At 30.8% G+C, this 14,417-nt stretch overlaps 4 protein-coding genes across 11 annotated transcripts; 3 read left to right on the top strand and 1 right to left on the bottom strand.

Annotated features, from left to right (window-relative positions):
- Positions 1 to 29: 29 nt before the first annotated feature.
- On the bottom strand, positions 30 to 8,241 carry LOC126866837 (COP9 signalosome complex subunit 6). Of its 3 annotated transcripts, none has more exons than XM_050620804.1 (6): positions 8,095 to 8,241; positions 1,273 to 1,530; positions 920 to 1,203; positions 683 to 848; positions 402 to 595; positions 30 to 330 (listed from the first exon to the last, which is right to left on the bottom strand). In XM_050620804.1, the coding sequence occupies exons 2-6, from the start codon at positions 1,502 to 1,504 to the stop codon at positions 190 to 192; spliced, it is 1,017 nt and encodes a 338-aa protein (XP_050476761.1). In that variant the 5' UTR covers positions 1,505 to 1,530; positions 8,095 to 8,241; the 3' UTR covers positions 30 to 189. The 3 variants fall into 3 exon arrangements, with proteins under 3 accessions (XP_050476761.1, XP_050476760.1, XP_050476759.1); XM_050620803.1 differs by lacking the exon at positions 8,095 to 8,241 and adding an exon at positions 1,592 to 2,027; XM_050620802.1 differs by lacking the exon at positions 8,095 to 8,241 and adding an exon at positions 1,609 to 2,027.
- Positions 2,052 to 7,294, top strand: LOC126866833 (uncharacterized). Of its 3 annotated transcripts, none has more exons than XM_050620793.1 (5): positions 2,052 to 2,359; positions 4,166 to 5,801; positions 5,868 to 6,041; positions 6,118 to 6,258; positions 6,342 to 7,294. In XM_050620793.1, the coding sequence occupies exons 2-5, from the start codon at positions 4,179 to 4,181 to the stop codon at positions 6,498 to 6,500; spliced, it is 2,097 nt and encodes a 698-aa protein (XP_050476750.1). In that variant the 5' UTR covers positions 2,052 to 2,359; positions 4,166 to 4,178; the 3' UTR covers positions 6,501 to 7,294. The 3 variants fall into 3 exon arrangements, with proteins under 3 accessions (XP_050476750.1, XP_050476751.1, XP_050476752.1); XM_050620794.1 differs by lacking the exon at positions 2,052 to 2,359 and adding an exon at positions 3,717 to 3,864; XM_050620795.1 differs by lacking the exon at positions 2,052 to 2,359 and adding an exon at positions 3,811 to 3,958.
- Positions 2,356 to 3,956, top strand: LOC126866836 (phosphatidate cytidylyltransferase, mitochondrial). Its single transcript, XM_050620801.1, has one exon. It carries the CDS (start codon positions 2,753 to 2,755, stop codon positions 3,863 to 3,865), a length of 1,113 nt encoding a protein of 370 aa, XP_050476758.1. The 5' UTR covers positions 2,356 to 2,752; the 3' UTR covers positions 3,866 to 3,956.
- On the top strand, positions 7,629 to 13,110 carry LOC126866835 (E3 ubiquitin-protein ligase RNF13-like). Of its 4 annotated transcripts, none has more exons than XM_050620799.1 (8): positions 7,629 to 8,078; positions 9,163 to 9,392; positions 9,621 to 9,813; positions 9,928 to 10,136; positions 10,241 to 10,415; positions 10,519 to 10,677; positions 10,781 to 10,990; positions 11,178 to 13,110. In XM_050620799.1, exons 2-8 carry the CDS (start codon positions 9,213 to 9,215, stop codon positions 11,402 to 11,404), a joined length of 1,353 nt encoding a protein of 450 aa, XP_050476756.1. In that variant the 5' UTR covers positions 7,629 to 8,078; positions 9,163 to 9,212; the 3' UTR covers positions 11,405 to 13,110. The 4 variants fall into 4 exon arrangements, with proteins under 4 accessions (XP_050476756.1, XP_050476755.1, XP_050476754.1 ...); XM_050620798.1 differs by having other exon boundaries at positions 8,076 to 8,224; XM_050620797.1 differs by having other exon boundaries at positions 8,076 to 8,224; positions 9,072 to 9,392.
- Positions 13,111 to 14,417: the final 1,307 nt, after the last annotated feature.

Here is a 14,417-nt window from a genome sequence, read left to right as displayed (position 1 = left end):
CTTGCGAACTCAAACCAAGTATTGCAATATTTATTTCACTTTTATGTTTATTTTTAAGAGGTACAATATCTACTACAGCAATCAATTTACAAACCAATTAAATTTACTGTACTGAATTTCAAGAATATTCATTATAATTTATGGAGTAAAAAAGATACAAGTATAAAAACAATGAATCCTATTCACTTATCACAAGAAAAGGCTCCTCAATCGACGACCTACACCTTGTCTATCATACAAAATATTAAACTTATTAACAAATTGATTAATATTGTTGCAACCTTTTGTTATGATACCAAGATATGTCATAAGACCAAAGTCATTACATTGCTAAAAACACAAACAATATATTAAATATGTTGGCAAATTTTTTTCCTAATGACATTGTAACATATACTTACGTTATAAAAGTCAGCTTTGAATTTGGGATTATTTAAAACTGGTAATCTATGACCCAAAGAACAGGCTGCTCTTAAAACTTCATGATTCCCCTTTAATTCTCCATTTTGTACAGCTTGTACATATTTCAGAACTAGTTTTACCCTTGAATGTAACATTTTTATAGCACTATGTTGTGCAGTAAGATGTTCTGCAACTGTAACAAACAAATCACAGATTTAAATATTATTTTATTTTCAGTTACTTACATAATTATAAATTAACTAAATAGGCCTGAAATTACCCAATGAACTTTCTCCTTGATCATTGCTACACATTCTCGCTACATGATCCACTCCAATTCTTTCCGCTTCCTCTGTTGCCAATGTGTAAGTCAATGGAACAAACAACATTGTAGCTTCGCCATTTACCAAATCAATCACAGATTCATACATGGATACAGAGAGTTGCTGCAAGACATATTAAATACTTATTAAATAACATGCACGTACACATATAGCTAATAATAACAAATACATACATCAGTATTTTTTGGTCTTGGATCAAGTTTCAATAACACAGGGCTTTCGTTAATTTCACAAAGTTGTTTATGTACTGTAATGTCTCTTTCATTTGGCATATCACCGGTAGTATACCACCCAAGAAAATCCATTTCACTAAACACTTGTTTAAATTGTTCTTCCTTAGTATTATAATAATCTCTATCAATTATAACATCATCTTTAATACATGTAAACATTAATTCAAAAGAATTCATAATTTCTATATTACGTCCTTTTTGCTTGCCAATTAGTGCTCCATATACTAAAATATTAAAATTATGAAAAATATGAACTAACGAAAGAACAACGAAAAATGATACAAAATATATACCTAGTTGATCTGTCCCTTCTTGAGCACGAAGCCTAGTCCAATGCTCGCTAACATTCATTATGACAAGAGGATGAAGACTGATAGAAACAGAGCCAACAGTTCCAGAAGATGCCATTACTTTGATAGCACTAGGAGGATTTGTTGATGTGATATTAGTTTTTCCAGAATTATCCTCGTCAACTTCCATCGGTGTATCCGTTGAAGCCGCTGCGTTATTTTCCTCAACCTCCATAGCTTTTAATATCTATTTCTATTTGTCTCTATAATATATATGTTAAATAGAATTGTTAGTCAATATTTCATGAAATATACTACGTACAGATTTTGTTACAATACCCAATTTCTTAATAAAACGAAGCAGTTCCTTGTGATATTCCAATAGATATTTTTAAATAATGTCCTTTATTTAAGTAATATCAACCGTGTAATCAAAACGTCTAATTTGATCGTGTGTTCCTTCGCTATTATGTTTAACTATATATTCAACATTGTCAAATTTAGACGTGCATATATAACTAGATAATGCACGTAATACACTAGAAAATATATTGTTTTGATATAAATTGTAAATTATTATAAATCTATTGCAAATCTGGAATTAGTAATCATGCTCTCGTACTCTACCAGAAGTTGCATAAAAAATACACTAGGGTGACAAAGTTGACAAACCATCTAGTACCTAGCTATATATGTATACTACCGAATAGACTGGAACATTTTTGAAAGGAAATAATTAAGAATTATTAAAATGGTTAATTGTATTACTAATACAGGTATATATGTGTGTATGTGTGAAAATAACTGCGAAAATATATCAAAATGTTCAAACAAAATAGTACATAGAAGTATCCAATGATTAAATCCAATGAAAAGACAGAACGGAAATTGGCGATTTCTAAACTAGCCAATATAAAACAGATAGTATTGTACTTCAAGCAATCATGTTTTTGTGAATGCGATGCGCAGCACAAATGTTATATTGCATAATTTTGTCGTTTGTTTACTCTTGTTTATTTTAAATTAATTATATTATTGAGGTTAATGGATAGTAGTAAATCTTCGGTATAGGATATTCCTTCAACTTTAAGTAAGTATGTACATTAATTAAACAATTCATGAGACGAAATTTTAGGTTAGACGGAATGGATCTCGGTTGATAAAGGGCGCAGTTGATTACAAATGTCCAAAAATTTGCGATCTTTCTTGTTGAAACTGTAAGACGATTTGGGACCGAAATATATTTATTTTACTTCAAGTGCCACTTCTTTTTTTCCTTTAATTACATTTATAATTTTGATAGTCACAAAACAAATCAACTGTACTCTAATTAAATTTATAGAAGAAAGAAAAGAGGAAACATCTGTAATGATTGCATTACAATTTTTAGTCTAATATTTAAGGATAAAGAAGTATTATGCAGAATTAAAGCTATTGAGTGCTTTTATACAGAACTTGATTGTACTGTTAATATTTCTGTACAATGGAAAAGTTAGTAGGAGTTCATCAATTGAAAGAATTACTTAAAAATTTCCCAAGAAACATAAAGTTTTGCTTTGCATATGGATCTGCTGCATTCAAACAATTAAACAATCAGTCTAACAATATGGTGGATCTTATATTTGTTGTTCGCAATGTAAATCAATGGCATGCTGAAAATTTGAAACTTAATCCTAAACATTACGCTCAACCATTGAGATTTTTTGGACATAAAGCAATTACTAATGTACAAGAAAAATGGGGTGCTAAAATATATTATAATACATTAGTTCAAATGTCAGAAGGATATATTGTCAAATATGGTGTAATTTCTGAAATTTCACTAATAGAAGATCTGTTAGATTGGACCGATATATATTTAGCAGGAAGGTTACATAAGCCAGTTAAAATACTCGTGGAACCAAATGAATATTCTCAATTACCTACAGCTCTCGTACAAAATTTACATTCAGCTGTACATGCAGCATTATTATTACTTCCACAGCATTTTACGGAAGTTGACTTTTATAAAAAAATTGCTGGTTTATCCTACAACGGTGATTTTCGAATGACTTTTGGTGAGAATAAAGAAAAAGTTAATAACATTGTTCTACCTCAGCTGACATACTTCAAGCAATTATATAGTCCAATTTTACAACATTTTGAAAATTATGTTGATATTCCAAAGTCTGAGAAAATGGCTGTTACCTGTCATCAAGATGCAAGTCCTACAGCAAAAATACATCATCTGAATCAGTTACCTAGAATACCACAAGTTAAACTTGTCCGAGCATGGTCTCAAGGTCCTAGATCAAAGGATACTGAAGATTGTTTACGAGCAATTGCTTATGATCCTGATTGTGGTGAAATATTAGAGGAATGCTTGAAAGAAATTGTATGGAGATCCAGTGTTACCCAAAGTTTAAAAGGGATTATAACTGCTGGATTTATGAAATCTGTTCAGTACAGTGTAGCAAAAGTAATGAAGATGTTACAAACAAATTCACAGATAACATCCCTTTCAAAACTAGAGTCAAATCAAAGTAAAGTCAAAAGCATAGTGGAAGGTGTGAAGAACCAAGCACAATCAAAGGAAACAGCCAAGCGCATGGAGTAGTAATTACATTTATTTTACTCATACTTTAATTCTGTCATATGTACTATGTTTCATACGAATGTATTTGAAATAAAGTTCTCATCTAGTTAAATTGTAATTATTTTTCCTGGGTATTATCGTTCACATAATGTATAGTCGTGTCATGAAATATTTTTATGAGCCAGTTAGAATAATTAAGAGTTAAGAATTAAAATTAATCTCTGTTACATATATATGTATATGGCGTTATCTGTTTATATTAAAAATATATGTGTATTTCTTTTATGTACATGTAAAAAATTAAATTTCTGCTACTTTCAGCAAGTAACTAATTATGACTACGATGGATTCTGACTCGGAGAGTCAGGACAGTGATGAAGGACGACGATTTCGTTTTGAAGCCACCCGTAAAGATAATGTGCAAGTAGATGTAAAATCAGGAAAGTCAGAACAGGAATTTTGCTATAGTGATATAGAATACAAAGACAAAAAAGACAAATCTAAACATGATTGTAATAGAGAACATAGATTTTCAAAAGAATTAAACATTGATAATAAAGACCTCAAATATTCTACTAAATACACAAAACATTCTGTCGAGTCAAGGAACTCAAGACGCGAAGATAATAAAGATTATAAAAGTGTAAGAGATGTCAGTTCGGATACCAAAAGTACTTCGTTATCCTCAAAGCATAAAACAAAAGACCCAAAACGACATAAAAATCGAGATCGAAACGAACATCGAAGCGACAGATCTCAAGAACGATGTCGTAGCAGAAATGAAAATGATAGATCTCAAAATGACAAGCATAGAAGTAAATCTAACGAAAAATATAAGCATCATATTTGCGATAAAAGTCGTGATAAAAGTTATCAATCATATAAAGTAAGATCTGAAGATCACGGTAAGTTTCGAGGAGAGTCTGAAAGATATATACATAAAAGGATGCAGGCAAAAGAAGATGAAGGGCAACGCTTAGAAGCATACTCCTCACCCAAAAATATAGGGCAGGGTCATAGCGGTAATGAATCACTAATGAAAAGAGATTTTTCAGTGGAGAGTCAAGGATATAAGGAGGAATTAAATTTATCTGAATTTGATATCCTGTCGGAAACGGATGAAAATATGTCTGATAGTTCGGAAATAAGAAACAGGAACTCACTATCACGACAACATAATAAGAAGTCGAAAAAAAGAAATTTGAGCAATGAATATGATAATTCACCGAAAAAGCACGTGATACGAATCGAATCCATGGAAGGATCGCAAAAGGTAAATGCAAGGAAGAATGATATGTTGTATGGTTCCAGCAATAATAATTCTGGTGCCATTTCAGATTCCTCATTAGGTACTACGTCGCCTATACTGACGGAATCAAGGAAAGATACAGTTGATTTAAATAGTAAGGAAGAAAATTTGAATTTTACTGAGCAAACTTCCTTGCATCTTAATAATTACGACTCTGTAAAAGTAACAGATGTCCATTCATCTCATATGTATGCTGAGAAATCTACGACATATGGACCGGCTTTGCCGCCGCAGTTAATAACTAATTCCCCCACTAGTATGGAATCAAATACAGATATACATTTTATAGGACCTTGTTTACCAAAATATGATGCACAGAATATAAATGAAAGAATTGAAAAAGACACACTAAATAGTATTAATCGAGATAATATAATGCAAAACGATTTGGATGTTGTCTTTGGTCCAGCATTACCACCACATTTATTAAAGCAGAAATGTAATGATGAAACAAATACAAAAACCATAGGCCCTACTCTTCCAAATACCATAGAGTCGTTTAATAATAATGAAGTAGATCAAACAGAATCTGAAGACGAAGACGGCATAGGTCCATTGCCGGTTAATCATCCAGCGTTAGAGAGTAACTATGTACATAGACAATTGGAACAAAGAGCGCAGCTAATTAAAAGTGAACAAAAGGACGAGGTAAAATAAATCATATTTCGATATTTACAATATTCAAAGACGACAATATAATGAATAACATTTTAGGATTATAGTATGGTGAATCAACGGGAAGAATGGATGATCGAGTTACCTCCGACTCAGATCAATAATTTAGGATTAACAGCACGAAAATTTCGAATGAAAGCAGGTCCAGATATGTCTGATAGGTCGTGCTGGACAGATACTCCAGCAAAGAAAGCTGAGAAACGGAAACAACGAGTAAATACGATATAATATTTAGTAGAGTAGAGAATTATTTCAATACAGTAAAGTTGTCAATATTTTATTATTTTAGGAAGAAGAAAAACTGTACAATGTTCAAACATCAATTCGAGAGTTATTTGATGAAAGTAATGAAACTGAATGTCGGAAAAATAAGAAATGTGAAAAGTCACTTTTAGAAATACATCAAAACCAGCTTCAGGAAAAAAAACGGGTATACGTTTATTACATACTTTGTTTTCAGATATTTTGATCTCTCGATAAATGAAACTTTAGTAAATAAAATATAAATTTTAGAAAGAAGAGAAAAAGGCAAGATCAACTGAGCAGGTACTTAGAAGACCATTTGACAGGGATATTGACTTACAAGTTAATCGATTTGATCAAGCTCAGAAGAATGCTATCATTAATAAAGCACAACGTTTGGATGAAAGATTTTCTCGTGGAAAGTTTTAATGAAATCAGAGTAATGTTTCACTTCATTATTAAAATCTGATAGAAAATAACGAACTTGGTGCAATGTATAAATTTGTAATTTGTTTCAGTATAAGCGATTTTGCTGATGAGTGCCTTCACCTTATATGTGTGTATGTGTATGTATATATGTGTATATATATACACACACATGTTTATTTATAATGGAATAACACTTTGATACAAGCCGAAATTTCTGATTTTCCATAATGACCTTTCTTTCTAATATATTCAGTATATTACCATTGTAATAGTTAATCACTTTTTTTATAAATGATGATAATTATGCTGAAATAGTAAAAATATAGTCTTTTCGAAGTCACTCAGGCAAAATATGTTATATACTATGATGTAAATTCAATTAATTATTCCTTAAGTATTAAAAAACCAGATTACATATAAATAATGTTTTTTTAATTGTCTTTATAAATGATAAAGTCGAATTTCAGTTTTGCTATGTATTACACTTGTTGAATCATATATTTTGTAAATGATCGTTCTTCATACTTGTGATGTGCACATGTGCTAATAATTTCTTAACATAAAATATAAGTAACATAGAAAAGTACGAGATTATAAATACATAGACATAAATTTTACATCCGAAAACAGAAAAGTATCTTCCCTTGTTTGATTTTACTGAGTAATCAGTCTTTTCTGTGATTATTTAAGTACACTGGCGTTATAGATGTTTTATCTAATGTAAACAGTTGTAATTGTACTAATTATATTAATTGTAAGTATGTATACTTTAAATATACTTTTTACGAAAATCATGTCATATGTTTAATTTGTTTAATGAACTAAAATAAAAATAATATTAAAAATATTAACATCAGTTTTATAATTGATTATAAGAATAACAAATTTAATTGAGTACTACATACATACTTTAGATTAGATTAGAGAATAAAATATCTCAAATAAATATTAGCATTCCTTTAATGATTAGGATATGAAAATAACGAATCGGAAGTTTAAATAAGTAAAGTTTAATCTGTAGGTTAGTTTTATAAAGAATGTTAATCGTATGACATAAAAATCGATGTGTTATAAGCTGACATTTAATTGAATTTAAATTTAGCGCTTGCAACGCGTGGACGTGTACACAGGCAAACACAGCGATGAATATGTTCGTCATGGCTCTATCAGATAGTTCCACAAGAAAATAGAGGAAAAAGTATATGTATGTATCTGTATGACATCCGCGTGACTCCACTCCAGTGATCAAGTTACGTACAGTTTCTTCTTTTTTTAAATAGAGAAATTGTATAGATGGTTTTTGTGTTATGTACATGCGACTGGTCGAATCGCTTTTATTGAAGTAATTATGAATAAGCACGAATGAGCAATTCGTTTACAGAGCTGGGCCTTTGACATTTGCTTACAAATTTTACTCAATAGATTAATCAACTTCGCAGTCGACCTAATGTCGTCGTAAAGATTTTACGTTTTTATCAGTGAACAATATTCACGACGTTTTACGATATCCTTATAACCTCAAATTTTTGGAAGAAAGATTCAGGAAGGTGCAAATGAAATGCAATGTGTAAACGATATGTATCTTATTGCATACCCATAATATCTACGATATTACATCTGTGAATGGATGGTTTGCATGTACGTGCACTTTACGAACCGATTGAACGTTCCCTGCGTGCCGTACATAACGCAGTTTCCTGGATGAAAAAAATAGAGGAATACTAGTATGTATCGAAATTATCTATGTATTTATATTTGAGCGTTCTACTAGCAAGAAAAATTATAGGGTTAAATTTTCATACATATGTATCTCACCGTTTGTCACGTATCTATTTACTTGTGTATATTGTTTTTATTCATATGAATTATTATATCTAGTATTTTACTGTATCCAGTATAACTTGGAGAAATTCAATTATCATATCCTATGATCATGCTAACCGTTTCTCGATATATTACATCGAAATTACGGATGTGCGTCGCACATTAAATGCACAATCTTTTTTCTCATACCAGCAAAAGAATAACATTTATATTTTCTGCTTACGGGTCGTTTATTTAGTAATTAATCAATAATTAATCGTTTACAACATACATATATTGTTAGAAGGGAACGTTATAATTCACACGATATTAGGTACTTTGTATGTGTCTGATTCCTTAATTTCGCTCATTAATTACGTAAAATAAATGGAAATTACTCCACGAAATGCGAATTAACTTCTTTGTTATTGCACGGAAAGCTAATTATTACTTAATGATATAACAATATTTAGCATATCTACTAGTAAATCTACTAATAATCAATCCTTTTAAAGATAAAAGGTCTTCATTACTATAAAATATGTGACTTATCGCTAAGAAATATGTATTGGGAAAAAAGATTCACATTGAAAACTAATGTTGTTTTTAATCGAAATATTTGAATACAAGTTCACAAGCTTCACTGTAAAAATTATAAAATTGTATAATTTATTAATTGCAATTTTATGATGATATGTAAGATACATAAATAAAAAGTAAACAACAATGTAAATAAACAGTCTGAAACTATTATAATCATTTTGGCAGGCTAGCGTTATTTTGTTCATTGCGATGGATACATTAGTATCTTGGGATTAAATACAATATATAATGAAGTCCTTAATCAAATTTTTGATAGAGTATTAAAATTAACAAGATAGTGGATACACACTTCTGATACTTTAAAAGATGAAACAGTGTTGCTTAAGCCACCAACTTCAGTTGTGGCTTACATTTCTTGTCTTTTGTGTGATGTGCAGCAGAGCAGATATTTTAGTATTTTCTGCAGCTGCAAGGCATCAAATTGAAGAAGAATTTAGAGACATACCTGCAAGATTTGGAGGTTTAATACCATCTGAAGGGATTAAGGTATTTTAACATACAATCATATATGATGCTTCTATGATCTTTCCTGTTATGTTATACACATTGGAAAAAATATCGCAGTATTTATACAGATATGTATAAAATATAAAATATTATCTATGGGATATCATTATGTTAATAGTTTTGATAGTTTATAAAAAAATAAAATAATAAACAAATACAAATTAGAAACGAAATAAATACTTTGATTTACGGGAAACTTTTTGTTAGGGGATGGTTGTGTATGCAGAACCACCTACAGCGTGTCATGAGATACAGGGCCCTCCCAATATTACTAATTATAATGGTAATTGGGTAATTTTAATTGCTCGCTATAACTGTAGTTTTGAAAGAAAAATACGAATGGCACAGAAAGCAGGATATGACGCTGTAATTATACATAATGTGAACAGCAACAAATTAGGTAATTATTTTCATTATAAAAAATATACATATATAATAATCATCATTGGGAATATTTGTATAATAATATTCCAGTATTGAGAGGGGGAAATCATAAATATATACTTTGTTACAGAACCAATGCAAGCTAGAGATCCTGTAGGAATATTAATACCATCTGTATTTGTTAGCGAGATCACAGGATTGATTATTAAGGAAAATTATTTATACGATGAATTGTATTTTGTACTAATTAATGATGATACTCCATTTAATATAACACACTTGCTCTTACCTTTTGCTATTGTTGTTGGGATATGTTTTCTAGTCATGGTTATCTTTATGGTGAGCATATCCTAAGCATATCATATATTAAACAATGTCTAAATTATTGTGGTAAGTGTTTTCAGCAAATAACTATATTTAAAACAATTTTTTGTAAATTACAGATTGTTAGATGTATTAAAGATAGAAGAAGGCAACGAAGGCATAGGTTACCTAATTCAAGTTTGAAAAAGATTCCTACGCATAAATATACGAAAGGCGATCCATATGAAACATGTGCCATCTGTTTAGATGATTACGCAGAAGGTGAAAAATTAAGAGTTTTGCCTTGTGCACATGGTTAGTATGTGTTTAGTGCAGTTAAACACATTGTTTAGTACATGAAATGTTTTATAGTTAATATTATTTGTATCTTGAATAATAACGTATCATTTATTTCCAGCTTATCATACAAAATGTATTGACCCTTGGCTGACAAAAAATCGTAGGGTTTGTCCTGTTTGTAAACGAAAAGTTTTTGCGGCGGATGAGCAAGTTGTTACTGACGAAAGTGATTCGGATGCCGATGACACGACACCTTTGATTCGTGAAGGTCATCAAGGTATGAAAAAAATCTTTATTTTTCCATATTAAAAAATTCAATTACAGAATTACTTGTATCGTATGATAAGTTATATTCTACTAAATTGGAAATATTTTATTAGGAACTCAAGGTGGAACATTTTCACGACAGAGGGAGAATCCTTTTAGTCGTGCTAGAAGGCCGGAAACAAGGCAGCGCGATATGATCCATTCAAGCAGTAGTTCTGATTCTGAAGAATTGTTTGATACTCCAGATGATGAATCTAGTATAAGTGCTGGAGAACCATCTAGTGGAACGGTTTTCAGAGCGTTTGACATTCATAGCATCAATGGTAAGAATTATTTTTATACATCATTTAAATGTGGTTTTTATTAATCCTCCCATTGCAGCTTAACATGATTCGTTATTCATTAGTACCTACATAGTTTGTTATATGGTTATAGTGTTCCCTAGCACTGTGAGGGTTAATAAACAAAGTAGTGAAAAAAAGAAAATAGCAACTTTAATCATTTAATTAGGTGAGTTGCCGGACTTAGAGTGTTCTGTGAGCAGTACTAAACCACACACGGTGAATTTATATACTGATGCTGAAGGGTTGCCAGCCCCTGTTGCTCAAATAATAAATCGCAATAGACGACCCGTAGCGAATTCACAAATTTGTGAAATTGGATCTGTTGTACCAATTGAAAATGAAGCTACAAATATTACTGACACTGATTATGAAGAGACCGATATTCACGTATAAAGTTCGATTGCATCTATTCTTTTATCACATGTCTATGTCTTGGATAAAATTGGTATGTTCTTTTAAGGTGTTACAAAATTTGATATAGATCACTAAAATAATCGTAACTATGAAAAAATGGAAAATTTTGAATGCTTCAAGAACTTTACCTTTTATTTAAAAGAACTAAAATTATCTCCACTTGTAACTCGGTCAACTAAATGGTTTGCATTAACGTGCATGTTCTGTAAACTTATTTCATTTGTCTAACATTCTCACCGTTCATCAACCATTTTTTCTACATCGTGTATTTTATATCAAGGTAAGAGAAAATTTCTTCTTCAAAACGATCTGCCATTGTTTTAATAGTAAGAATAATTGTTACCCTATTAACTTGTTTTAACTAAAACTCATTTTAAATATATGAAAATAGTTTAATAGCGTTAAGACTGCAAATTATTTTTTTAGGCATATGTCTATGTAATTTAATCTTTCAGATATATCTGTTAGTCGTTTAAAAAATATTCGTATAGAAACAGTTTACCCAAAATTATTATAATCAGTCCACTTGAAATATTCACTTATTTTATTCAAAGTTTTGATCAACATCGTTAAAATTACTAATGTTTATTTACAGTTTTATATTTACAATTATGGCCTAGATATTTTATCTTTGCACTCAGCTATCGATTAATATATCTACATTTATCATTTTCTTTATCAGTTACCATGATATATACATAATTTTCTTTGATAGACGAATAGATATACTTTTAGTTATTTTATAAACATTAAATGATGATTATTGGCGATATACATATATACATATAATGAGAGAAAAAATATTTTTTAATGATATGATGCGCAACATGAGTTTGTAAATATTATTTGTTATTGTATATACATACATACATATATATATATATATATACATATATAGGTTAAGAGACCAAAAATAGAATTTTCTTCAATGCGCAGAACATATAAGATATAAAATTCTAATAGGAAATATTTGGGACGTTAGTTGCTATGTTAATCAAATTGAATTTTGTTAAACACCTTTGATAGAGAGTAATGGTACATCTGTAATATCTTTTTCTAAAATGACGTAATAAAATGTAATTGAATGTTTTTGACATGACGTTTTCTGTATAGGTTCTGTAAACTTTTTTATATATATATATATATATATATATATATATATAGACAGATAGAAAGGGGAGCTTTCAGCCATTTCCTAATAACGTGATAAAATTATCTGAAATTAAACTGCGTACCGATATTAGAAAAGCATATTATCTAAAGAAAATACGATTACGGAATTACGGAAATTAGGAAATGATTACTGTGATTCGATTGGTGTTTAAATAAAGTCTTTCGGGAGAAAGGAAAGTTGTATAAAATTGTGTAAATAGCCGGTATGTGTGAACTTATTATCCGTGCGCGCGCTCGTATGTATGTATGTATGTATGTATGTATGTATGTATGTATGTATGTATGTATGTTTGTTTGTTGCATGTATGTATGTATGTATGTATGCATGTGTGTGTGTATGTATGTATGTATGTATGTATATATATATGTATATTTTACAATATCAAAGAATGAATTTTTACTTGATCATTATGATGTCTAAATCGAAAGATTGGGCTTGCTATCGTCTTATTGTTTAACGCTAGATGTATTATTCGGATAAAAATAAAAAGATATTTATATTTTGTGTTCTACTGTATGTAGTTTTTCTATCGCTATCGAGATAAAGTAATTTATTTAAATAAATAGAGGGAGGAATCGTGTTTCATAGTACATTCAAAATACATACTGGTTCATTGTGTTAATTGTTCGTATAGAAACATGTTACTGTTGTCCGATAAATTTTAGGTCCGACATAAAATAAGGAAAAGAGTAGGAAATTGCATTTCGCGAAAAAAGGAAACAAAGTGTGTATAATTTCATGGAAGATTGTTTTGATACAAGAGAATAAAGAAGAGGTGGGAGACTAAAATGACTAGAATAGGAAAGAGGATGGTGGTGGAGGAGTAGGAGGAGAAGAAGAAGGTAGGTACAGAGAGGTGATAATGTAGGAAAGTTTTGCGGTTGTACAGGGGGAAGAGGTTCTAACAGCGTTCTGTTGAGAAAGAGCGAGTGGCCGCGCGTGACGACACAATGCCATTTGAATTGGCCTCCTTGTTAGAAAATCGGCCAGAGACGGTCACGATGACGAGGAAAGATCGTGCTCTGTTCTTCGTAGCTTCGGCCTCTTCAACCTTCCGAATAGCTTCATCCTCTCCACCTTCGCTATCGCAGCAACCCCGATTTCTTCCTCCACCTCTGAATCTTTCTTATTCATCCTCTTGATCTTTCCTCTTCTGTTACCCATACCTTTCGACATCCCTTTTTCTACCTCTTGCTGCTTTTTCATATGCGGTGATCACAAAATCGAGCACGTCCGATGCTAATAACCAGTCAGATTCCGACACGTACACACGTAATTGTAATTTTTTTTTTTTTTTTTCCTAGTTATTTCAAAACAGTTTCTCGACGATATGGATGTGTCACATTAGCGACCGAAAATTAAGTAATCGAACGTTTCTATCAATTTCCTCGTATCGCAACCATTGGTATATCATTCAGAACGTGTTACAAAAATCTGTATGTATTGTTAGATAACGTTTGTAACGCGACGCAATTTGTCGACGATTCATCGCTGTAATCGCATTCGCATATTCAAGGAAGATATTATAGCTGTTACATAATGTTTAACGCGATGAATGAAAATTAATGATTTAGTACGGATACAAAATTATTATGGAACAAGTAATTTTTGCCGAGTGTTCTATCTTATCGCAATCGATAAATCTTCGTTCTCGAGGCGATTTATAAAAATAGAATTTTGCCGTTGCGCGAGGATCGAAGAAGATAAAGACTACGAATTCTAACAACTTGACCTTACGTTTACCTGCGTCGTGTTTTTATACGTTCTATCTGTTAATAGCGTTTAATGTCCGTAACTGACACCGGATCGACATGCTAA

This window comes from Bombus huntii, chromosome 6 (assembly GCF_024542735.1).
Source record: "Bombus huntii isolate Logan2020A chromosome 6, iyBomHunt1.1, whole genome shotgun sequence".
In the NCBI taxonomy this organism is placed as follows: Eukaryota; Metazoa; Arthropoda; class Insecta; order Hymenoptera; family Apidae; genus Bombus; species Bombus huntii.
The sequence above is the reverse complement of the archived record's forward strand: the minus strand, read 5'-3'. Positions and strand labels throughout refer to the sequence as shown.